Source organism: Mustela nigripes, chromosome 1 (genome assembly GCF_022355385.1).
Source record: "Mustela nigripes isolate SB6536 chromosome 1, MUSNIG.SB6536, whole genome shotgun sequence".
NCBI classification, from domain to species: domain Eukaryota; kingdom Metazoa; phylum Chordata; class Mammalia; order Carnivora; family Mustelidae; genus Mustela; species Mustela nigripes.
Genome location: NC_081557.1, coordinates 107,762,071 through 107,787,943, shown reverse-complemented (window position 1 = coordinate 107,787,943; position 25,873 = coordinate 107,762,071). Strand labels below are relative to the sequence as shown.

The 25,873-nt window shown below is 52.7% G+C and overlaps 1 protein-coding gene across 3 annotated transcripts in view; it reads right to left on the bottom strand.

Annotated features, from left to right (window-relative positions):
* Window positions 1-25,728, bottom strand: part of BMP1 (bone morphogenetic protein 1) — a 42,327-nt gene extending 16,599 nt beyond the window's left edge. For 2 of the 3 annotated variants that reach the window (XM_059371423.1, XM_059371440.1), the window contains exons 1-12: window positions 25,547-25,728; window positions 18,388-18,501; window positions 16,022-16,186; window positions 15,717-15,834; window positions 15,227-15,405; window positions 14,358-14,463; window positions 12,750-12,874; window positions 12,081-12,196; window positions 4,247-4,349; window positions 2,554-2,670; window positions 2,160-2,305; window positions 1,867-2,062 (exon numbers count right to left, since the gene is read on the bottom strand). In XM_059371423.1, coding sequence (XP_059227406.1) covers window positions 1,867-2,062; window positions 2,160-2,305; window positions 2,554-2,670; window positions 4,247-4,349; window positions 12,081-12,196; window positions 12,750-12,874; window positions 14,358-14,463; window positions 15,227-15,405; window positions 15,717-15,834; window positions 16,022-16,186; window positions 18,388-18,501; window positions 25,547-25,700 — 1,639 coding nt within the window. In that variant the 5' untranslated portion in view covers window positions 25,701-25,728. Of the gene's footprint in view, window positions 1-1,866; window positions 2,063-2,159; window positions 2,306-2,553; window positions 2,671-4,246; window positions 4,350-12,080; window positions 12,197-12,749; window positions 12,875-14,357; window positions 14,464-15,226; window positions 15,443-15,716; window positions 15,835-16,021; window positions 16,187-18,387; window positions 18,502-25,546 lie in introns of those variants that run through there. The other variant, XM_059371431.1, reaches the window with a different exon arrangement.
* Window positions 25,729-25,873: the final 145 nt, after the last annotated feature.

Genomic DNA, 25,873 nt, shown 5'->3' with positions numbered 1-25,873 from the left:
CACACATCGGGCTCTCTGCTCAGCAGGGAGCCTGCTTCCTCCTCTCTGCCTGCCTCTCTGCCTGCTTGTGATCTCTCTCTGTCAAATAAATAAATAAAATCTTAAAAAAACAAACAAACAAACAAACAAACAAACAAACAATTGATTGAAAAATGGTCAGAAGATCTGGACAGATATTTCTCCAAAGAAGACATCCAGATGGCCAAGAGACACATGAAAAGATGCTCAACATCACTCATCGTCAAGGAAATGCAAATCAAGACCACATTGAGCTCTACCACCTCACGCCTGTCAGAATGGGTAGTATCAGAAAGATAAGAATAACAAGTGTTGGTGGAGGAGTGGAGAAACGGGAACCCTTCTGCACTGTGGGTGGGAATGCAAATTGGTGCAGCCACTGTGGAAAACAGTATGGAGGTTCCTCAAGCAGTTAAAAATAGAAATACCATATGATCCGGCAATTCCACTTTTGGGTATTTATCCAAAGAAGATGAAACAGCGATTCGAAGAGATACACGCACCCCCCTGCCCACTGAGATGTGATTTACAACGGCAAAGCTATGGAAACACCCGAAGGGTCCACTGATAGATCAATGGATAAAGAAGATTGGGGAGAGCCATTCAGGGGAATATCATTCAGCCATGGGAAGGATGAAACCTTGCCATTTGTGACACCATGGAATAAGTGAATTCATACTAGGTAAAATAAGCTAGACAGAGAAAGACAAATGCCTTATGTTTTCACTTAGACGTGCAGCCTAAAAACAAAACAAATGAACAAACAACACAGAACAGAGACAGACTCATAGACACAGAGAACAAACTGATGGGTGCCAGAGGGGAGGGATTGGAGAGATGAACAAGAGATGAACAAGAGAGATGAACAAGGTGAAGGGGATTAAGACATACAGTTTTCCAGCTATAAAATAAATGAAGACGGGGGATGTAACGTACAGTGTAGGGTATAGTCCATAAGATGGTAACGACTTTGTAAGGGGACAGACGATAACTAGATTCACTATGGTGACCATTTTGTAATGTACATAAATGTTGAATCACTATGCTTGAATGCTTGAAACTAATAGGATATGGTATGTCAATTATCCTTCAATTTATTTTTTTTTAATTTTTAAAAAAATTTTAATTTTTTATTAAAAATTTTTAGTCCCAGAGGTACAGGTCTGTGAATCACCAGGTTTATGCACTTAATAGCACTCACCATAGTATCCTTCAATTTAAAAAATGTGTTCTGGACACACTGTGGAATACTATTCAGCCTTAAAAAAAGAAGGAAATTCTGCCATATACAGTATGGATGAATCTTAAGGACATTATCTTTTTTTAAGATTATTTGAGAGAGAAAGAAAGAGAGCACGAGTGGGGGAAAGGGCGGAGGGAGGGGGAGAGAGAGAATCTCAAGCAGACTCCACATTGACTCGGGGCTTCATCCCAGGACCTGAGCCAAAGTCAAGAGACAGATGCCTACCCCAATGAGCCACCCAGATGCCCCTTAAGGACATTCTGTTGAGTAAAAGAAGCCATTGGCAGACAGAGAACTGCAGGATTCCACTTACGCGAGCTGTCTAAAATAGTCAAGTCCAAGAAATAAGTACGAAGAGATGGAGTGGAATGATGTTGCCAGAGGCTGGGGGAGGGGGAGACGGGAGTTGCTGATCAACCCGCATAAAGGGTCAGTCAAGCAAGATGAGCAAGCTGTTGAGCACGTTTTGACCTGTGGACACAGGGCAGATCTCACGCAAAGGCTTCCAACCACACAACACCAGACAATTTTAAACACTAGCAAAAGGAATGAAGGGGCTGGATCCGCCGCGGGGGCTGGGCTGCGTGGCGAATGGGAGGGAGCACCTTTGAAGAAGTTGACAGCAAAGCCGGCTTTGTTAATGGATCCGTCAGAGACGAACTTGAGCCAGAGGCGGCTGGACGTGCTCTTGATGTCGTCGGGCTTCTCGTAGCCACAGTAGCGTCCGATGAGGGTGCTGCTCTCGCTGTGGCCATCGCGCACCTCCAGGTAGTCGTAGGCACAGCTGTCGTGGCGCTCGATCTGAGGGTTGGGGCTCAGTCAGCAGGGGGAGGGGTGGTTGCTAGGCCCAACACCTGGAAGCCCATGAAGAGGTGTGCCTGAAGGGTCTCTGACCTACCTCGAAGGACTGGAAGGTGAGGCCCACGTGGAAGCCTTCAGACACCTGGATCCGCCAGATGCAGACTTTGCTGGGCCGGTAGTCATCAGGGTAATTGGGCGACTGGATGTGGCCATTGTCCTTTTTCACATCTCCCCCACAGATGGCTTCAGGGACACAGAGCGAGGTCAGTTAGGATGCTCTGCCCAACTCAAGAGCCCCTCTCTCCCTCTCCGCCAGACCTTCCCATGGGCCTCCCCTCTTCTCAGTGCCCCCGGGGCCTGGCCAATCCCACCAGGATCTCAGCTTCCTCCCTCATGGGCGCTCAACCTTGCCCCTGGGGTGCCAGGAGCAAGCTGTTCTGGGATGCCCGGGGACCCCGTATCTGACTCCTCCTGCCACTCTTCCTCAGTACCTTCATAGACGGCAAAGAAGCCCTTCCCGACCCAGTTGCTGCTGCTGCGGAACTCCACCCAGAGGCGGCTGTCGGTGGAGACAATAGGCTCTGGTAGTTTGCCCCCACAGAAGCGGCCTGTGCAGACAGTGTGGACAGAGTGCAGTGAGGCCTGAAGCAGGTCGTTCTCACCTCCCTGCTCCAGGAAGCCAGTCCTGCTGCTGCAGGGGGCTCAGGGGCTCTGGCCCTGCTCTGCACTTGGCAAGAATTCCCAAGACCCTGCAGCTGGCCTGAGTCTAGTCCAGGACCTAGCATGGCCTTGAAGAGCCAGAGAGTACTAGACTTCTAGAGGGTTCTGTGCACCTGTGGGATGGAATATGAGTTCAGGGAGGAAAGGGGCTCCTCACGCTAACCAGCTGTATCTGTGTTTTATTTACTTTTTTTAAAGGAACATGTGACCGCCATGTTCTCATTTGATCTCCATGCAAACAAGTAATCACCAAGAATGAACACAGTTTTCTTTGGACATTACTAATGTTTTCATCTGACCAAATGCAAGAGATGTCAGAGGACCCCAAGGAAATCCTAGAATCCAGGGACTGGGTCAGAAAATGTCCCCTTTGAAATAAACCCTGACAAGAATCCATGTCAGCAGGTGGGGATGGTCATTTGTGGAATTCTTGGTAATCAAGAATCAACGAGGGATGACCTGTGTGTTCCAAATAAGATTGGGTGTTGCCCAACCTTCGGCAAGGGCCAGAGGGTGCTGACCTAGGAATGCAAGTTACGAGAAAGTAAGTGGACTCTTGGAAACGCTTCCACGTCTGCAGGAGGCAGTGTTGTAATGACAGCTGCTTTGGGTGACTAATGAGAAGTATTTGAATATCAGAAAGAGGTGGATAGCAATGATTCATCAGCCTGCTTCAGGCCAGGCTGTGGAACGAAGGTTCTAACGCTAATGGGCAGTCCTGGGCAACTTAGGAGCATGCCCAGATTGGAGGAGAATTCACACAGCTCCTCAGGCTTGAAGGAAAAGCCTCTCTTAGTCCTAACTCCATGCCATTAAAGCATCTTCTGTCCCGTGCTTCTGAATACTCACCCCCCACCCCCGCTTACTCACCACTCCCCTCACCAACAAGGGACAAAGTATCCTGTGCAAACAAGTGAAGGCCACTATTCCAGGTGGGGAGCCCCCACAGTGTGCCAGGCTACCCTGTGGGCACCCTTAAGCCAGACCTTGCAGAGAGAGAAAATGGAGCCTCTGAAAGTGCCCAGATGAGGAGGAGAGCCTGGAGCTGGGGAGTTGTGCCTGTCTATCTCCCTGTGTCCACTTGTATGACTCCCGTGACCCACACACTGAGCATCACCCCGGCAGGAGGCCCAGAAGCCCATACAGAGGACTCTGAGGTCCAGATTGGGAAAGGGACTTCATGATAGAGCTAGAAGGCACTAGTTCTGCCAGGACTCTTGGCTCCCACACTAGGGTGGCCAGATCACCCTTGGCCAGCCTTTGGATTTCAGCAGAGGATGAAGAGACTGTGATTTAAGTAGTTCTTAAGAAGGAATTAGCCACATCAAACCGAAAGCTTTTGCACAGTGAGGGAAACTGTCAACAAGATAAAAAAGCAATTCACTGAATGGGAGATGATATTTGCAAATCATACAATGCCACAGCCACAGAGGAGGCGGGGGAGGGGGTGGGCTCCTGCGTTACCTCGGAGGGGCGCCTTCCTCCAGAAGCCGTCCCGGACCTCCACGTAGTCATACCAGCACAGGCGGCTGCGATACAGATCCATGGACGTGAAGTTCAGAATGATCTAGGGGACATAGGAAGAGGAGGAGAGTTACATGGCCCCCTACGCCTCACCAGCCTCGCCTGCCAGCCCATGGTGGGGGCCTGAATAGTGAAGAGGTCCCAAAAATGAGCTCCCGGCACAGAAACGTCCCTCCTCTCCCCAGCTGTCTGCCAATGGCGGCCAGCATCCTTTTCAGACATCCTGGTTCTCAATATATGTAGCCTTGTGGAATCTAATAAGTAAAATGTCTCATTTTTCTTATTCCCTTCGTGAGGAGCCATTGCTTCCGCCTCGACCCAGCTCTCCTCCCTGACAAGTTCAGTAACACGAATCCAGCATCTTTAGAGGGATGACGCCTCAGTGGGAGGCGTGTGGGTACTGGGGACTCTGAAATGGGAATGAAGGGTCCAGAGGGGAGAGGCAGAGAAGAAGGGCTGAGTCACTGTGGTCACATATATATTGAACAACGATCCCAGGCAGGGGGCCATCCTAGCGGCTAAGGGGAATACCGGGTCCAAATGCTTCCTGTGAACGGGTTTCAGGTCTGTCCCTGTTAAGAGGCTTAGGATTCAGAAGGATATATACAACTGAAAATCTCACTTAGTAAAAAAAACTCAGACTCCACACACACAGGCCTGAGCTGAGCTGTCACCTCTGCATTTCCTGATGTGAGCCTTGGGTAAATCACCCAAGCTCTCTGACCTCAGCGGCCCCGAGCATGACCCGAGGAAAGAGCACATCACCCTGACATGGGACTCATCCCCACTGCCCTGAGTGCCTCCTGAGCATGAACTCCAGCTGGTCACGTCATACTAGAGGGACGTTTGACACTTTGGTAATGTCCAACTCTCCCCAGCAGGTAACATACTAACAGGTAGAGAAGCACACGACCAGGAGGGAAATTGCTTTAGTAGTTTCCAGAATGTGCCCCAAAGCCTCTTGTGTCTTTAGAGTCCAACAAGCAGGGAACTCCAGGGAACTGTTCGCTGTGACCTAAGGGGTGTGTCCCGTGCCCACAGGGCCCACCTGTTAGATCTAGCTGGCTTCCCTGCTGGAGGAAAAGAAAATAAGGAGATCTGTCTCCCCTTTGGCACACGGCTGAGTTAGAGGCAGGCAGAGCAGAGGCGAGAATGAAAGTGATCCCAAAGCTGGCACTGGCAACCGTGGTCCATAGCCTGTCATCAAAGTTGTGATGGTCGAGGTTCAGAGAAGAGCTCTGGCTTGCTGTCGCTCCCTGACACGGACCCCTTCAGAATGTTCGGTGATTTCCACATCCACCTAGATGATGTTTCCCATTTCCTGGCCTCTCTGCCATGACCTCCCCTCCCCACCTCTTCTTCACACATGGCACATCATGCCCTAGACCTTGTTCTCATCAGTAACTGTGCCTCCTCCCACAGAAGCTCAGCTTCGAGGAGCCCACCGTCCAGCCACGTGCCCCCATCTGTCCTCGCTCACCGCTCTCTATGGAGTCCAGCAACACTTCCAATTCACCAGGACCGTCAGCCTGAGCCTATGGGGTTTTCCTGCCTTCTACCTTCACGTACTCACATTTCTCCTTGCCTAGCTTGGGACTACACCCATTCCACTTCTCTTCTTTTGATTCGTAACATGGGCTGAAATGTGTTTGTGTTTGGGGAAGTGTTTCTTAATTGTGGTTCTCTGGGATGTAACCGAGCAAGCCCAGGTTTGGAAAAGTGCCTATATTACTCTCGATGATTGTTACCAGTCATCATGAGAGCTATTGTTATTATCCAGGTAGAAGTCCTCATATTTTGAAAAAACTGATGTTGAAAATCTGGCTCTTGCTCTGGAGACAGTGTGCCCAATATTTTATCTTTCTAGAAAATGCCTGAAATGGGACACAGAGGAAGTGGCAAAGACCGGCAAAGCCATGATCTAACTTTATCATTACCTCCTTGCAAAGGACCTCAACTTTCTCCTTTTCCTGAAAATCCCTGATTAAATCCGACTTCTACCTACTCTGTGCCTCTTCCTAGATGGTCAAATGTAGTGGCTAGAGAAAATACAAGCACATTGACTGTCTCACTTGAAATGTGAGACTGACTGGGCCCTTTGAGCTGCCAGGCCCACCTTTTACAGCCTCCCCTTCTCTCCTCAAACCACCCGTTCCCCTTCTTGACTCGTAGTCCTGGCCCTGCCATCAACTTTTTCCAAGATTAGTTCAGTAGTCCCTACTCTTGATACTACCTCTCACTACAGCAGGCCTTTGATGATAAAACCGGATCTTATCTTCCCACTGCTCAAAATCCTTTAATGCATCTTATTCAGAGTAAAATCCAAAGTCTTCACCATGTCCTCTAAGGCCATCTGTGGTCTAACCCCCCGCTATCTCTCTGACCCCTCTCCCCACAATGCCCTCCTTGCTTACTTGGCTGTGGCCACATTGGCCTTGCTGGTCCTCAAACATACCAAGCCTGCTCCTGCCTCAGGGCCTTTGCATTTGCTGCCTAGAAGCTCTTCCCAGCTATCTGCCCAAAGCGTTCCCTCATTTCTTGTCCATTTCTCCTCCAACTCACCTGATATGAATGAGGCCTTTCCACATGGAACAGTAATCCCTGCTTCGCTCCTTTATCTCCTACTGCTGCTTTCCTTCATGACATCGATCACCATCTAACTTACTGCGTTTACTTTTTATTTGCTTGCCCATCCCTCAGCCCTGCCAAACTGTAAACCCTTCAAGGCCAGGAATTTTAATTCACTACAGAATCTTTGGTGTATGGCATGTAGGAGTTGCTTCATAAATACTTCTTGAATAGAATTTTGCTTTTAGGAATCTATTTTACAGATACATTTGCCCCAGTGCATAAAGATCTAAATCTTGAGATATTTACTGTAGTGATTTTGGTTAATACTAGAAACTTATAAAAAACTTAAATGAAACATCCATCAGTGGAGACCTACAGGGGATGCCCGAGCAGTGAAGAGAAATGGGGATGACAGCATGCTAAGCGGCCATGAACACGCCTGAGGTAGAAGCTGATTTGTGAACACAGAACCCTGACCACAATTAACTGTTGAGTGAAAAGAAGGTACCTGAGACCATATATCCATACACACATGCACACACATGTACTTGAAAGGGTCTGAAAGGATCCAGCAAGTGTTACTCATGCCTAGTTGCCTCTGAAGAGTGGGATTTGAAGAAGAATCCAGGGGAGAATATCCACTTCTTACCTTAGAAATTCTTCTATTTTTCAAAATTCTTACAGCACGGATACATCATCCTTCTATCTGACAAATAACAAAACTCTCTTTTAAGGAGTTGCTGGATAGAAGAAGGAAAGCAGAGGGCCCAGGGAGAAAGCTCTGGCTCCTCAGCTTATGCCCCCCACCATGATTCCATGTGGCCTCCCGGGTCTGCCAATCAATTTGGTCAGCAGCTGGGCTAAGAACAGTAGCAACTTTCCTGTCATCCTCAGGAACAACTCTGGCTCTGTTCGGGGCGGATGAATTCACAGCCTCTGAGACCACGCCCAGCCAACGCTGCCCCAAAGGGCCCACCCGAGACCTCCCATGGGGCAGGAGGGACCCGCGGTCGCCTCACTCAGGAGGAAGAGACCTGTGCTGGCGGTTAGGGTCACCCTCCAGGGAGGCACGGCCGTGGCTATATTGAGACCGGAGCTGTCTAATTAAGCGTCGTAACAGCTTCTGTCATGTGGAAACAGCTGTGCTCTGGTGGCAGGGGCACTGCCCTTGGCCAAAGAAAACCTGGCCAGCTCCACCACTTCCTGGCTGGTGACTCTGGGCCCGTGGCCTGATTTCTTTGTGCCTCGGTGTCTTTGTCTAAAACGTGGAGGCAAACCTAAGGAGCTGGGGGATTAAATGAGATACAGCATGCGGGGTCTCCAAGTGGAACCTGCACATGGGAGGTATGCATCACATTTGTGGGCTGCTGTCAGGGAGCAACTGGGACAATATGTTGACTCCTGGGGACCCACGGCCTGGCTTCTGTCTGCCTTGTTGGACCACTGAGGCCCATCATTTCACACCTCTGGGCCTCCATTCCCTTCTTTGTAAGATGGCAATGGTCATAGACCTACCTCACAGGACTCAGGGAGCTAATGTACGTAAGGTTTGTAACACTGACGCATGTAAGAGTCACGCATGCAACGTACATAAAGGCCACACATATATACTACAGTGTACGTCACTCAAAAAAAGTTAATTTCACTACTGGAGCTGAGTTTGCCCAAGATTTTGAACTTTGAAATGGTTTCATTCCAGAAAGTGGAAGTAGAGGGAGGCAGATGGGGCATGTGGAACCCAGGGAGGTTGAGCAGGGATTTCTCCGTTAACAGCATGATAATAACAACTAGCCTCGATTGAACCCCCACCACGTGCTAGGCGCTGCTCTAAGCACTTCATGTACATGAACTTGTTTAATCCTTGTATCATCAGGCCCCTGATGGAGGCACTACCACCAGGCCCACGTTACAAATGGGGAAACAAAGCCCAGAGTGGTTAAGCAACTTCCCCAAGATCACGTATCCAGTAAACAGCACAGCAGACTGGAGTCAGACCCAGACACTCTTCCACCCTGGCTCTTCAACTCACACCCTGAACCACCACTCCATGTGGCCTCTCCAGGCCCGCCGCTCAATTTGGCCGAACAGTTGCGCCAAGAATGAGGGTCAGCTTGGCCTTCGCCTTCAGAGCCCCACACCCTTCAGCACGGGGAAGCAGGAGCTCAGGGGAGGGTCCTGCACGGGCCTGGTCAGAGGAGGGAGGGCTCCCCTCTCCCAGCTGGGGGACGGGAGGTAGGGTTCAGAGAAGACGTGACAGAGGAGGAGGGATCTGAGTGAGTGGGAACTTGAAGAACGGGAAGGTTATCACAAGGCAGGGATGGGAATGGGGGTAGACACTACTGCCAAATCCGAAAGACATTTTCAGTTCTTATCTTCTTGGCTTTTTTGCGACAGTAGACCGTGATCTCCTAAAACTACTTTCCCGCTCAGAAGGAGCTGGGTTCGTGGTTTGGGAGACACTGTCAGTCCTCTTTGGGACAGCTGCTAATGACGCATAGTGTGGACACTTGGGGGTTTTAGGAAGGCTTCCAACCAGGCTCTTTCTTCTCTGATATATCCCTGACTTGCATAACCATATAAGATAAAATGCACATATCACTTGTACTTCTGGCAATAAGCAGAGAAGCGGAGAGCGAGTGAAAACAACCTCTCAGCCCAGGAGAGACATCAAAGTCCACCCCTGAACACTGGCGGGTTTATCCCAGAGTGACTGTTGAAAGAGCATAGACTTTGGAGTCGGGCAGTCCTGGAACTGAAGGCTGGTTCCACCACGACTGCCTGTGTAAACCTGGGCAGAGTTCTGCACTCTGAGCCCCGACTCCCTCCTCCATACCTGAGAGATGACAGCCCCTGCACCACGAAACAGATGAGATGAATAACGAGGTCATGCACACGAGATACCTACTACTCTGCTTGGCACACAGTGGACGTGCAGCAAGGAATGGCAGCTGCGGCGTCATGATGCCATCCTCCCTAGCTCCCCAGCCTCCGAGAGCCCTTCAAGGGTGCCTGCCCCCTGGGAGTCCATCTCTGGCTCACTTATGACTCTACAAATGCATCCAGGACTGGGAGCAAGTTTTACTTTTGCTCTCTCTGCAACCACACACTGATGAATCTGGAATTTTTCTCTGTAGCCTTCTTCTCTCCCTGGAGCCCCAGGCAGCCCTCTGAAAAGGGCTGGGGAGTCTCTGGGGAGTTGTAGAGGGAAGAGGCTCCAGGCACAGAGAGGCTTCTGCGGCCCAGCCATGTGTCTACTGGAGACTTGGGCCAGCCCATGCCAGCTCAGAACCGAAGGGAAGGAGACGGATCCTGACCAAGGTGTCATATCCTTGCTGACTGAGCAAATCTTCTGAACAGGAAAGACGGCAATATTCTACCCTACTCTAAGTTCCCGGAGCGGGGACTACCTCGTGCCTCTTTCCTTCCCCCTGTGCTAGGCGAGCAGTGTGCACAGGAGTCCGGGGAAGGGCACTTTAGCAATTGTTGATACGGGAAAAGGCTTTAGAATACCCAGTACTGCAATCATGGATTTTTGTGTCGTAATCCAGTTTCTTGGGCCAGCTACTTGATTTTCCCAAGTCTGTTCTCTCATATGCAAAACTGGAATGACATGAGCACCCACCGAGAATGTCACTGTGTTAATTACAAGACATAACACATAAAAAATTTAACACATGCCCGGCCCATCACGCGGTCAATAACCGTTAGTTGTTTTTATTGTTATCCGCTGTGAGATCTCCAAAGGCTGCAGCAGTGGAGGCCTCTGGCAGAAGGATCAAGGAAGCTAGGGCAAGCTCCGAACGAGGCAGCAAAAAGGACAGCGATAGTTTAAGTTCAATTCAGAATTTAAAAAAGAAAAAAAGAAAAAAAAAAAGAACAAGGAGGGGATGGGTTGACTTTTTCAAGGCGGGTGACAGAATTTTAACTGAGAGAGGTGATGGAATTACTCAACCCTCAACAGAAGTCTAGCACAAATGAGAATGATCTTTAAATTGCGAAAAATAGAATAAGCCCAGTTTGGAAAGGAAATGGAAACCGATTCATTTTGGAGGAGAGTCGGGGAGCACCTCTTTAAACTGGCTTTTGCCTCTAGGCTCAAAAATGACATCAGAGGACACTCAAATAACTAACAGATGTGATCAGTGTCTGTAATCTTGAGAGCTCAGAACAAAAGCTTTGCCAATTTCCAAAAGGGGGGTGTGTGCACGCGCATGTGTGCCTGTGTTAGAAGGAGGGTTTGGAGTGAATTCCGGGAATGGCAAACCACTGAGTTGAATGTCAATCCCCAGTTAAACAGACAGTCTGCCACCATTTAGAAAGGAGACACTTGAATCCTAGGAACCAGTTCAGGTTCACTTGAAACAAAGTATCAGACAAATGTCACTTCCATTTTAAAAGGCGTTTTACCATCTACTACCGGTAGATTTGATTTGGTAAGGGAGTCTGTCTACCTATTCGGTGTTCAGCAACTACTTCCTGTACCAGGAATATGAAGATGACAAAAGCATGGTCTGAGAAGCTCACTTCCCAGTCAACAAGGCAGTGACTCATGGCTGGTTGGTAGTGCTATTAAGGGGTGTCATAGCCAATGGAATAACTCTGCCCAAAGTCCGCCAATGAACCATGTCAGCTCAGAAAGGGATCTTGGATCTGCCTTGATTCGTGCCATGTTTAGTGTTTCAGTCAAAGACCAGGTTCCAAAGACCCAGAAGTCATGCTCACCGACAATTCGGGACAGAGTACGAGGGACGGCTACCTGCTGAATGGAGGCTTCCACATGGTCCTGAGAGCTGCTGGACTGGACAATAGGACCAGGAACGAAATCTAGCTGGGCTCCATACTGTACTAGTACATTAAGTGCCATGTTCCAATCAAGGGAAATAAAGTCTTAACGTTGACTTTTGGAAACAGTCAAAATGCATGGAAGGACATGGGAAGTGCAGGGGTGGGTGAAGCGTCCAGATTCCACATGAAAACTCTGTGGGTGAGCCTGAGAAGCCCTCAAAAAAGTGCCTCTTGTGTAGCAAGGGCTCTCTGTGATCCAGCCTTCCCATACAAGGATGGCTAGAAGCCCCTCCTCAAGACAGTGCTCCTTTTTTTACGGGGTGAATGGGTCTATGTCTCCCAGGTAGGTCATTCACAGCCACAGTGGACTATGCTCTCCTACTCTGGGGTCCTGGCAGAGGAGGGGACGCTCGGTTACCTTCTCCCCGGGTGTGACTGAGATACGCCAAACGCAGTGCATGTGGGCGGAGTAGCCATTGGGGTACTCGGGGGAGGAGAAGTTGCCTGTGCTGTCTTGTAGGGTCTCTCCGCAGGCTGTCAAGGAAAGGAAATGACTGAACTGCTGGCTGCAGATGCGCGATCCCCACCCCCCCCCCCAGCCTTCTGGCTTCCCGCCCTGAGCTCTGGCTTCCTTTAACGAGGAGAAGAGAAGAATGTCTGAGGAGGGGAGGGAGTCCGGGGTGGTCCTGTCCCTTTAAGATCCACTCCCTGCTCCTCACATATAAGCTCACAGGTCTGACCTCTTCAGCCTAGTGCTGCAGGATGCCCTGTTTCCTTTGGTGGGCCTCGCTTTACCTCACTCCTGGGAATTGCACTGCTTGCCCTCTTTACTGCTCTGACTGCCCTATTCTCCCAGAGCCCCAGAAGGTGTGGGGCTCGACACCTCACCACCACCCAATCCCAGCCCCTGTTTGGTTCCTTATCTTGAACAGTGCCCCTGCCTGGGTGTTCCCACCCCCAACACCAGGCAGCCTCTGGCCTTCCCTAAGACTTATGGCTTTAGACTCCTCAGCCCCAGGCCCTGGCCACTGGTTGCCTTGGGGCTCTGTCCTCCACCCCTCCCTGGCCCGTCCCTCCCCGCCCCGACCTGGGCACTTGTAGAGCTTGCGGGCCTGGGCGATGTCCCCCTTGCTGAGCCGGGTCCTTTGGCCGATGGGAGGTTTCACCCCATTGACCTCGTACTTGGGAACAATGGTGTCCAGGAAGATGCCCCTGAGGAGGAAAAGCCCGACCTGGGTGAGAGTCTGATGGAAGGATGGGTGGCATGCCTGTGTGCACCCAGGTCATGACCCTGCCAGAGCCCAGACATTCCTCCGTAGGGTCAGGGACGGGTGGAAATATCTCACCCTGTCATTATGCTGCCCACTGACCAGCAGCCACCCTGCTCCGTGGCAGCCACATGGCTGGAGCCTGGGGGAGCCCCAGGAATACTCTGGGAGGTCAGGGGTGCAGGTTCCACATGCCTTGGGGACCTGCTGGTGCTCTGGCTCAGTCTGGGTGCAGTGCCCAGCATCAGGAGATCTACGGACCCCTGCTAATCATGTGGCCAGCCTCTCCCAGTCCTTGCTCCATAGCCCCTCGTGCTAACCCTCTCTTGGGGCTGCCAGGGCCCGCACTCATCCTGCTGCTACAGGCTGCTCCTGACAAGTTCTGCCCTGGCCAGACCAGGCCCTGGGGACAGCCCCACAACTCCCGATCCATCAGTGCCTCCTGTCCCCCGAGTTCCTGCCTGCTAAGTCCTGGGTGTTGCCATCTGGGAGGAGCAGGGCGAAGGAAGCAGTCGGCCCTCCACCTCCCCAGGGTCCCTGACTCACACCCAGTTGGGTGGAACTCAGCAGGGGGGAGGGTGGGATGTGGTGGGAAATGTCCAGGGGAGGTCTGTGGCCATGGTGGGGGTGGGAGGTCTGTGGCCATGGTGGGAGTGGCGGATGACCTCACCACCCTGCCTCCTGTCTCTGTTCCCTCAGGTCTGGAGGCAGGGAGACTGTGGAGGGGCTGGGACAGAGCAGGAGAGCAGACAGAGGATGAGGAAAGAACCAGGCATGAGAAAGGCCAGGCCGGGAAGGGGAGCCTGAGGAGGAGGCGGGAGGGGCCTTTTCCCACACTTTGCTAAGGAGAGGCTGTGGGGGACAGAGGCTGGGCCACTACCTCAGGGGGTTCTGGCTGTGATTTCTGGGAATGCGGGCCCGGAAAAGGAGTAAGTGTTCATGCACTTGTGAGCAGGAGAGAGAGGCTAGTTCAGGGCAGGAGGAAGCCTTCGTACAAATTAGCCAGTTACAAAAAGGCAGATTGATTAGAAAGGATGACCCCAGGGAGAAAAATGTGCCTCTTTTGGCTGAAAGATGAGGGAAAAGCTCAGCTCCCTTAGGCTGATACAGCTCTGGGGCGACGGCATTTATCTAGGCGGCCAGTAGAGTGGCTGGATTTTCAACCTGTTGAGCCAGGTGCCCTCATTTACATGGTACTAGGCTTTGTGAGTGCCGGCCGGGCCATGGACCCAGCGTGGAAGAGGACAGCAGGGCAGGTAGCCCCCACGGGTCCTCTGTTTGGGGACTGCAGCCACCCAGAAGTCCATGCTTGTCCTTGGGGACTGCCCTAGTTGGGCAGCCTAGTGCAAAAATGATAGGCCCAAAGAGAATGGCCTACAGGGGGCGGGACTGGGCTGCCCCAGAGGAGGCCAGGCCTCATCTCTCACCTGGAGAACGTGTTCCGGGCATAGTGCATGATACTGTCAAAATCATAGGTCTCCCCCAGGGACTCCACCTCCTGGAGCTCCATCTTCAAGAAGTTATACTCCTGCCCTGCGAAGATCAGGAAAAAGGTTTGGGGGGGGTAGGCAGGGTGGGTCTGTGTGGGGCAGTGCCACATTTTCAGGGGTGGGGTCCTCCCTGCACTTGAGAGGTACCCCCCCTACCTGGGGGTCTGGGGAGTGGCCAAGGGAAGTCTGGGGGTAAGGATAGGTCTCTAGAAGAGTCTGTCCTGCAGAGGGGCAGGGTCAATGAGGACTGGCCGGAGGGAAGTCTCAGGGAGTATGGGAAGGAAGCACTTCTTTCTAGAACCACAGGGAGATGAAAGCCGGGAAGAATGGATGAGGCCTAGGAGGGAGGAAGGAAGCAGGCTGGGAGGGGAGGGAGGTAGCCTGGAGAAACAAGAAAGAAAAAACCCTTAGAGGAGAGACTAGGCAAAGGGCAGAAGACTGAGGAAAAGTGAAGAGAAAGGCTGAGATGCCATGGGGGATGTGCCAATTCCCTCCACCAAATCCCCACCACCCCAGGGCAGCTGGGCTCTGGCTTGCCTGATGGCCTCTTGTCCAGGACCCGGATCTCTCCCAGCCCCCCAAGCAGCTCTAGAACTGATCAACCATGTCAGAGCTGCTCCTGGCAAGGAGCAGAAGCCTCAAGGCTGGGGTCTGGACAAACCTGGGCCCTGGACAAGGGCTGCCCACTAAGCTGACCAAAAGCGATGGCTCCAGGCAGCAGCTCCCACTCCCACCAGAGGCCCTGGAGCGTCGGGCCCTCCGGGGCTGCTGCGGCACACAGCTAGGCACCAAGGTCAAGGCACTACCTGGCTGGATGTTTTCCCGCACGATGGACACGTGGCGGTCCCGGTCTGGTCTTGTGTGTTCGTGCCAGAAGCCTATGACATGACCCAGTTCGTGGACAACGATGCCGAACTTGTCACAGTTCTTGCCGATAGAGATGGCCTGTGGGCCCCCGCCACGGCGACCCACGTAGGAGCAGCACCTGGAGGGCGGGGCCAGCTCAGGGGGGCGGTCCCGAGCTGGGGGAGTGCATCCACTCAGGGGCCGGGCGAGGCTGCCAGGGGGGCTGGGGGGGGCGAGGCACGGGGGAGGGGCCTGAGCGTGGGATGCCCAGGCTGTGTGCAGGGGTCATAGCCACATCTGGGCGGCTCCTGGAGAGATGTCCCAGGGCAGGGGTGGTGGGGGGAGACAGGTGACAAAGTGTCAGGTCCCGTTGGGGCAGCAACAGTGCCCGGGGCAGAATATAGGTTGGGATGAAGGCTGAGGGTGCAACGCCCAGGGGCCCCTGCTCACCCGCAGGGCCTGTAGGTGAATACGATGTAGCTGTCCTCATCAGTGCGCTCCAGGAAGGTGACACAGGTATGCTTCTCCCAGTGCCTCATGGCTTGCCGGAAGACCGCCCTCTGGCTACCTGCCAGGATGAAAGGGGCCAGGGGGTCACAGGGTCCAGCTGGGCCCACCCACTATTAGAGGGTCAGCCTGTTGTTGGACAGGTACACAGAAGGTACCACTCTTATCCCTACATGTGACCCGGCTGCCCCACGGTCAGGTCCAGACACAGGCTTCCTCCCTCCCCCGTCCCCCATAATCACACTCACCAGTGAAGTTTCCCCCAATGACAAAGGGGATGACCCCATCTGGCCACACTCGCTCTGGTCTGGATGTGGCTGCCCGCCGGCTCCGGGACCTGCCCTTCCATCTCCCACGGCTTCTCCTCTGCAACTGCCCACCAGTGCTCTGACAGTCCAAGGCAGAGGAATTTCCTGGGGTTGGAAGACAGAGACGTTGGTAGTAAGTGAATGAAGGGGTGGTGGAGCAAACAAATTATATAATCTATCCTTATTTTGGGGGGATTCCATATTTGCCCACTCACTAAAATTTATTTGTAATCCCCAAATCAATACCATTCGCTGACCTGTGCAGAGCCGGGCAGAAAAACGTGAGTCACCCACACGCCCAGCTCAGGTGGAACAAGGTGACGCTGTCAATAAGTATCCTTTTTAGAGTCTTTTTAGTGCCACTCTTTTCTCCTTTTCTTTTGCATTTGGGGGCTTTTTGTCGGTGACTTCGTTGTTTAAAATGACTCCCGTCCACCCCGATGGTGCTGAAGCACTGCCATGCCGTCTGGTGTCCCAAGTGCTAGAAGGATTTCATGTGCTTTATGGAGAACATACATGTGTGTTACAGAACCTTCATTCGGTCATGAGTCAGAGGGCTGCTGGTCATGGCTCCATGTTAATGAATCCACTGTGTGTTAAATCAGGGGTCTTTTTTTTTTTAAAGATTTTATTTATTTACTAGAGAGAGAGAGAGAATGAGAGAGAGAAAGCATGAGAGGAGAGAGGTCAGCGGGAGAAGCAGACTCCCTGCCGAGCAGGGAACTCAATGTGGGACAGTCCTGGGACTCCAAGATCATGACCCGAGCCAAAGGCAGTTGCTTTACCAACTGAGCCACCCAGGTGCCCTAAATCAGGGGTCTTTAAACAGAAACACATGTACACGTAAGACGGGGTCACAAACCGATCAGTTGATGAAAATCATATGAAAAGAGGCTGGCAGGCAGCGAACACTGCGTTTCTCCTAGGAGTGATGAATGGCTTAGGGTCTGTGAATTCAGTGTTCACAGTGACTTTATGGAGCAAGGTTGTCTGATTGCTCTATTCATAACTACCACGGAGAGCGAGGATTGAGCATAACTGAAAAAGAAAACCATGGTGTACTAATTTCCTAGAAAATTAGGGGGGGTTTGGGACTAGGAAATAATCCCTTCTCACCTAATAAGACTTCCTCCTTGTGGAGCATACGGAACTTGATGTCTTTAAGTGTTCCCAAATGCACGTTCTCCCGTGACATAGTAGCTTTCTGGGGTGCACTGGGCAAGTGTCACTATGTATACTGGACAGATGAGGAAACTGAGGCCGAAGATTTGTCCAAAGTCACCTGGTGGGTTCGTGATGGGCCCTGGCACTCCAACTCCTCCCTTCTGCCTGTGCTGTCTGCCAGTCCTCTCTCAGGCCCAGGAAGCCTTTCCAGTTATCAGGCCACCATGTCACCCTCCAGGGCCAGCTCTCTACAGCTGTCCGTGCCACAATCCTCCCTCATGGGGAGAGGGCAACTACCTGAGCCCCGCAGAGTGTAAGCTGATTGGGTTCCAAGTGAGAATCCCCATCCCTGGCAGGCGGAGAGCTCCCTGGAGGCAGCACCACGTTCCAGAGCAGTGACAAGGCTGGACAGAATGGAAGCAGCCCGTGCCCTGACTCCTTCTCTTCTCTCACCCATTCCCAAGGGCCACGTGGGTTGCTAGCTGCTTGGGCCACACTCAAGGGTGAAAAGGACTCGTCCCTGACCTTGAAAAGCTTTAAGTCCAGCAGGGAAGGTAGACATATTAAAACAAACAAACAAACAAAAGAAACTATTGAAATACAGTTCACTGACGTGGTCAACAGAGTGGAGGGATGATCAGGGAAGGTTTCCCCAGCGAAGCTCTGGAGATGGGCTTGGAAAGATGCATAAAGGCTTGCAAAGAAGGAGCACAAGAAGCCAGAAGGGGTTGGGGTGTTGAGCGAAGAGCCTCAGATTTGGGGTGAGAAGGCTTGGGTTCCTGTCCCAGCTCTGCCACTGACCAGCTCTGTGATCGTGAGCAAGTCACATTACCCCCGTGAGCCTTAGTTTCTGTATCTGCAAGGCAGGGCTTGTCCTGATGCCTACCTGATAATGCTTTTGAAAGTCTTTTGTCAACTGTAAGCAAAAAGAATGTCAGGTCTAGCTCCCAGGTTTGTCTACACTTGCTGTTCCTCTGGGGAAGGGATGAAGCTATCCCAAGGGAAGATAAGCCATTATGCTGGGTTCAAGCTCATAGCCTCTGTCCTGAGAGACCCTGGCTGGGAAACAGGGAGGTTCCTTGTTTCTCCAATTCTGGAACCCATATCTAGGACATAGGAGGGCCAGCCTGTACCCAGCATACCTGCAGTTTTGACAGAAGACCTGTGGGTTGCCCGCTGCCTAAGATCCACAGCCTGCTGCGCCTGGAAGGCCCTGAGGTCCTCCTCATCCAGGGCGATGTCCCCAAGGAAGGCAGCTAGAGAGAAAAAGAAGAGGCCAGGGGGAGTTAATCCTTCTACCCAGCACTGACAGCCTCTACCCCAGGGGCTCCCTTATAGCAACTTTCGTCCTCAAACGCCTTCTGAGGAAGAAAGCTGCGGGAGACTGGCTTTGAGGCTCCCTCAGGAGACTCATGCTCACTCTGGAGTTGGGAATCCAGCAAAGCTGATACCCATGCCCTACCAGAGGAAGACACGGTCATGTCACTTTGCCCATCACTCTGTAGCGAATACTTAGTAAGCACCTTCCGTGGGCCAGGCACCACTCGAGTGATGAACCAGGTAGAAAAGGGCCCTGTTTGTGGAGAGCTAACCTTCGACAATACGCAAGGAAACAAACACTGAACTCAAGAGCCGTGATGGGTCCCATGGAGAAAGCGGAAGGTGGTCAGATAACAGTGTCTACTCGGTGGGCCCGGACCCTTGGCGCTGTGCTGAGCTCACGGTATCCACTCAGCAAATGTGGTTTCAGTTAGACAGAGGAGAGGATGTGAATAAGGACAGAGCAGAGAGACGCATCAGGGAAAGCAGGACACAGAGCGGGAGCTGCCCAGCTAGGAGGAAGGTGAACCATTCTCAAGGGACTCCTGTTCTGAGTCTCAGGGTCCCTTCTCTGGAGCAAGAAGGGCGGGTGGGGGGTGGGGACAGAGCCCCCTGAATAGGCTATTTTGATCTCCGGACCTGGGGAGAGATGTGTTTGGAAGATGGGCTAAACAATTTGCCTGTCTTTTGAGAAGTCGGGAGCAGGGAGTGGGAGGACGCTGTAGTGCTGAGCCTCTGGAAGGAGCTCTGAAGCAGCTTCACGCTGGGCTTGGGGAGGCGGGAGGCTGAACTGGATGGAGCTGGAGCACAGAGTCGCTCCCCTGAAGCTCCACCCATGGCAACATCTGCTTCTCATCCCGAGTGCTACACAGGCCTGGCGGCGGCATTACACAAATTGTTTTAACCTTGAGGCCTTGCACACAGGTTTCTCCGCCCCAGATGGCCCGCTGGGTGGACACACACACACACACACACCTCATCATATGCAGAATCAGACACATGATGACATTCACGACCGTGCCCTCAAACACAAAGCAGTATAAGTCACGAGACATGCTCCCTACCTCCCACCTGCCCCAAGCAGCGCCCGCACCGCCCACACCACCCTTGCAGGTAGAAGGCACTCCAGAATGTTTGTTCGAGTGGGGCATCACGTCGATATTCTTTGGGCCTGCAAACACATACTCTGTTGCAACCTAGACCTGGATCGACAGAACGTGGGAGTCCCTCTAGCAGTTATCCAGGCCACATTCCATCTTACAGATATGGAAACTGAGGCCTGGAAGGGAAATGGTCTCTCAAGTGCTGGTCATTGGTGAGGCTGGATGCATAACTCGGGCCTCCTGATTCCCAGTCTAGCACTCTTTGTATTCAAGTGCATTATTGCTGTAGAACCCATATTGTAAATACACACAGAAATAGACACTCACGCAAACACACAACCACACACACACAAAATGCAGTCATAGCAGTCATAGACGGTTCTAAAACACGTATGTACACAAGCTCCAAGGCCCATAGACAAACTGCAAGCTCCAGACCCAGGAAGCCGGTCATGGTAGCCATAAGGACACTCTATGTAAAGGCTGAAGTCTACATTATGCTTCCCAGCTGACAAAGTGCTTTCCCATTAAAGAATTCACTTGACCCTGGCCCACTCAGGCCATGCCCATTAAATCATACTCCACCTGTCCATTTGCCCAGGAGTGTACAGTTACAGACTCTTTGAGAGATAGCCTCATGGCTAGATTCTGCCCCTCCTCCCTGACTTCAGAAATCCCAACCCTTGGGCCTAAGAAGGGAAATGACTTGCCCAAGGTCACCAGCTGGTAAGTGGCCCAGAATCTATTCCACCACAGAAGAAAGATTCTTTTCTGTAAAACGTCATCTTGCCTTGGCTTGGCAACGGATGGGACAGCAACAGGAGATGTTTCTCAGCTGACCCACAAAGCTCGCAGGATGAGAGGTACACTCTGAGAAGGCAAGGGCAACATTCACAAAAGCACACGCACACCACACGAATATCCTCACACCTTTACACGCTTTGCACAGACACTGGCATCTCCAGGCTCACGCGCCCACACCTACGGGCATCATCATATACACATGTAGCTGGACATTTAGACTCATCTTTGGACATCGCAGCAAAAAGCGAAGTCTTTGTAGGCAGACAGACCTGTCTTTGAATCCCAGCTTGGCCCCTATTAGCTGACAAGTCACATAAACTCTTCTAAACCTCAATTTTCTCCTACATAAAAAGGAGCTAACAATAGAATCCGTCTCTCAGGATGACGGAATGAAATAAGCATGTGAATAAAGCGCCTAGCACAGAGCCTGGAGCACAGTAAGCACCCACTAAATGGCTCCTATTAATCTTAATCCCAAAATAGCCCCGTAAACTCAAGATCAGCTCTCTACTTCCTAAAGGCATATCGGTTCACCCCCATTGGGCTCCTGGTTGAGTGAAGCCCCAGAGTGCTCAGAAGCAGAACCTTGAATTCCAAGCACAGAGCACACGGAACCGTGCTGGTCTGTGAGACCAGGGCAGTGTGGGGGGCAGGGCAAGTGGAAGGCGGGACAGGCCCTCCGGCCACAGAGCCTTTCTGCAGAGTGGGAGTCCTGTGGTGGGGAATGTCATAGCTGAAGAATGTGTGGGAACAGAGTGGGGGTGGGGAGACATGGGGTGGGCAGGCGTTGAGTCTGAAGGCCCTGCCCATTTGGGATTCCCCCACCGGGAAGCTCTTGGGAATCTGGATGGCAGAGAGTCCAGGACAACCCTCCACCCCCTTACCCGGAAGGAAGCCCTGGGGTCAGGGTCAGGGTAGTAGCTGTTTTCAACATAGGATCAAAAGTTTGTTTTGTTTTCTGGCTGTAAACCAGCCAGGAGCCCTCGTGGCCACTCCATAGCCAGGCTGGGAGCAGGCGAGGAAAGAGAAGAGTAAGGTGGACTTCATGTGCTTATCCTCTAGGTGGGCCTCTTGACTGCAGAGTCTCCTCCCCGGGGATGCGGCAAGGCATCCCGGTCTGGGGAGAGGGAGAGGAGCTCGCCAGTGTGATGGCGCCCCAATGCCACAGGCATAGGGCATACACATGTCCCATCACACAAATGCAGCTTCTGGCTGGAGGAGAATGTTCTCAAGCTCCCACAGACTCGTGCGTGTACTTAATCACAGCTGTGTGCTGCTACACAGGCGCGTATTTGCACACCTCCTGACGTGCACTCGGAGTACCCACGTGCACAGTTGAAGGGACTTGCCCAGAAAGCAGGGGGACACCCACAAATGTGCCCAAACACTCTCTTGACTACTTCCTCGTGCAAGCTCTCATATAATCAAACAGCTAATTCCATGTATACATTTCACAGCCCATACCCCCTAAGGGAGAAGGGCACCCTTAGAAATGAATGGGGGTGGAGAGAGAGACAGAGACACAGAGAGATGAGCTGATTCCTCCTGATATCCTTAGGCGGCTCTTAGTGGCCTGAGAGACACATTCTACACCCTCCCCATCCTCCCCCAACATCTTCTCCCAAAACCTCTAAAGAAACTAGAATTCTTGAGAGTTCCTTCTTTCTAGGGGAGTCCCATTGGTCCCCCTACATCTGGAGCCCAGGGAGATTCTAAGTCTTTTCCTTCTCCCTTGGGGCACCTAAAAGAGAAGGTGACTCAGGGAGCAGGGACACAGGTGGGTGGGTGACTCTTTCCAAGTGCCTGGAGGGGGAATGTGGTCTGGCAAGAGAAGGGATCACTTCTCAACCTCCAGAGCTTATGACTGAGGGCCCTTGAAATCCAAACCTGGGGCATAAGGCCCCTGGGGTGGGGACAGTGATGAGGGTTGGTGAGCTACTCCCCTACCTCCTCTTCTAAGAGCGAAACTGTGAGCTGCCATCAGGGGCCGAAGTCAGGTCCTCACTGGCTCAAGGGCAATCCCCGTGTGCTTCTCTGCCTATGGGAGCAACTGTGTCCCAATTCCTGCCTCCTGGGTCTCTCCCAGAGCTCCGAGGGTCACTCCCAAGAGCTGGGAATCTCAGGGAAGTTCCCCCGGATGGTTTGGCATCCTACCATGCAAGAAATCAGGGCTGACTCACAATCTCTCTGGGCAAGGGGGAGAGAAGGAGAGAGAGAGACAGAGAGACAGTTCATATGTGCACGTGAGAGCTTGCACACCAGAGCGTGAGCTTGGTGGAACCAGCTCTCAGCACACACACAGACCAATGTAGCTTCCCACTTATTGTTCTAGTGTTGCCCACAAGATCCAGGAAACTCTCCAGGGTATCAAGGGTCTTAATTTTGCCTTGCTGGCCTCAATTTTGCCCTACCTCTGACAGTAAGTGCAGGAGGTAATCTCACAAGAAGGGGCCTGGTTATCCTGAGAGGTGATCCAGGGGAGTCAATAGGGCTTTCATTTCCAGTCTTCGTGTGCAAGGTGGACCAGAGGAGAAAGCCGGAAAGGGTCAAGGGAGCAGAGGTAAGTGGACCTATCAGGGACGTCTGAAAGCCGGAAAGCCAGGTGTTTCCGCCACCATCACGTCTAGCAACCGGACAGCGAGGCTCAGAGGGGGCAAGAGGACACAGCAACACGACAGAGAAAAGCCTTGGTACCCGAGGCATGAAGCTGTTGGTGTGGGGTCTTAGGGAGTCAGGGCAGAGGTAGGTAAGGCTGCAGCAGTCACACCCAGGAGGGAGGCCTGATCTGACCCTGACTCTTGGCCTTGTCAGGCTCTCAGGCCCTCTCAGCCACCCCCAGGCCTGGCCCAGCTCCCCACCAGCCTCACTTCACCCTGGGGCAGAGCCTTCTCCAGAGCCCTTGTTTGAAGTTCCAACTCAGCCAGCCCCACCCTAGCATGAAATCTGAGACTGGGGATAGAGCCTTCAGCCTCCAGCTGCCTCCTCCAAGAATCACTCCAAAACCCTCCAGGAGTGAGATACTTCAGACTGACTTCCTTCCCATTCTTCGAGGTCTTCCCTCCTCCATGAAGAACCCCCAAACCTTCCCAGCCTCCCGTGACCCCTGGTTCTCTGCCACCACCACTGTCACCAGGACTGCAGTGGGGGAAGAGGCTCCTTGAGCCTTTAAGCCCTGTCCTTCCAAGGTGGCACGGAACGCATCTTGGTTGGTGCAGCTGATTACATCCCCATCCATTTTGTGCCCCTCCTGGAAGCCCTCTGAGGGCAGGGGACATGTCTTACACTTTTCTCTTTCTCCCCCAACATCAAGCCCAGGGCCTGACACATATTATTAGCATTCAGTCCATGTTGATCCGCTGAATGAATAAGTGACACAGGACAGGGACAGGGAGACACTCCCTTTTCCTGCAAACCCAGCCCATTCCTTCAGAAAAAAAATAAATAAATAAAATGAAGTGGGAGTGTGAGGCATAGAAAACTGGGAAGTAGGCAGCACACATTTATTAAGTGCTTACTGTGTGTTAATCTCTAATAAGTGTTTTATATATGTTCTTATATTTAATCTTTACCACCAACTCTACAGAGAGACATAGGATTAGTTCCATTTTACAGGTGAGAAAAGCAAAGTTCAGAGATGATAATTAACATTCCCCAGGCGGTAGAGCTAATGAGTTGTGGGTCCAGGATTGACAGCTTAGGTCTGCCAGCCTCCAAAGCCCAAGATCCATCCGCTTAGCCTCATGCCCACTCCAAGTCCAGGGAGAAAGATGATGGCTAGTGTCTGGTTTACCCACAGCCCGGCAAGGGTGGAGAAGGGCTGAGAAGATATGGCTTCTCCTCCTCCCACTGGAGGAAGGGTCTACCTCTTCTGTAGCTGGCTGTGATCCATCCACCCAAAGTAGGGAGCTCAAGGTCAAGAATAAAGGGATCCAACCCCTTATGCCACATACAGGCACTTCTAGAACTCTAGAAGTCCACTCTAGTGGACCAGGCCACTACCCTGGTCCTAGATATTTGGAGACAGACCAAAATCAGAGGCAGGAAATTGAGGAAAGATTTTGATGGTATCTTATGGCCTGTGTGTTCTCTTGCTCCAGGCAGCCCTGTTCAGTGTCATCTGATTAGGCAAATGGCCTGAGTGCCTGGCCATCTGGTCACTCCAGGGGCAAGACCCCTCTGGGTCCAGCAGGAGTGATAGGGTTACATGGGGTCTTCATGGACAAAAAACACACCCACACAGACAAACACACACTCCAGGGCTCTGACCTCAGCTAATTAGCCTCCAGTGTTTTGGACTAAGAGAACTGATACACAGTATTTGAGTTTTCTGTGGTTTTTCCCTTTCCACCTCAACTTGGCCTTGGTAGGTACCTCTGGCACCTAAGGGCAGAGGTAATCCCCCCTCCATGGCTGGCTTCTCTAACTTTGACAGCTGACTCCTCTGTCCCAGAAGCCTTGTGTTTGGTGGGGGGACCAAGGGATACCCCAGGAGCATGACATCAGAGGATCCCTTGAGAAACTTTCTTCCTTCATTTGGGCTGGGTAGGGGCCTCAGGAGACTTGCTCCTCGGAGATGCAGGCCTCCCGCACCGCCTGGGCAGACAGATGTGCCGGCTGGGGGGCAGCCCAGACAGGCTGGAAAACAGCAACGTCCTGGAGCCGGAGCTGGGGGAGAAGGGAAAAGTGCGCGCGTGTACACACACACACACACACACACACACACAGGAGTTTGGCCAGAAAAGTTTCCTGCAGGAGGAAAAGCCTCCTTGGCCGCAGGTTTCTCCCGGGACCCAAGGAGCTTTCCCCAGGAATCTGCTGGGAAGAGAAGGCAGCGGCAGCAGCTTCCACAAATAGCAGCAAAACTTCAGTCCTAAAAGTCCCCCAAAGTTCCCCCTCCCTCTCTCCCTCTTTCTTTTGTTCCCCACTGCATTGCCAACCAGGCAGCTCCCGGCTTCCCACACTGGACTGTCCTCCCCCAACCCCGAACCCTAAGCAGCCCGCGCCTCCCCGCCGGGCCTGCCCGCGCTCCGGCCCCTGCGCCCCGCGGCCGGTCGGCAGGGTGGGGGGCGCCTACCCGCCTTGCAGGGGTCTTTGTAGTTGACGGGCTCCGAGTCGTCCTCCTCCCCCAGGTCATAGGTGTAGTCGGCCAAGTCCAGCGGCCGGCCCGGGCGCGGGAGCAGCAGCAGCCAGAGCAGCAGCGGCAGCGGCAGGCGGGCCACGCCGGGCATGCTGGAGGGCGCGGCGGCGGCGGCGGCGGTGGCGGCGGCGGGCGCGGTGGCGGCGGCGGCGGCGGGTCGCGCCCGGACGCGGGAGCCGGCGAGAGGGGAAGCGGAGGACTGGCGGCGAGGGGAGGGCGCTCCCCTCCGCTCGCCCGCGCGCTCCCTCCCTGCGCTGCCCCCCC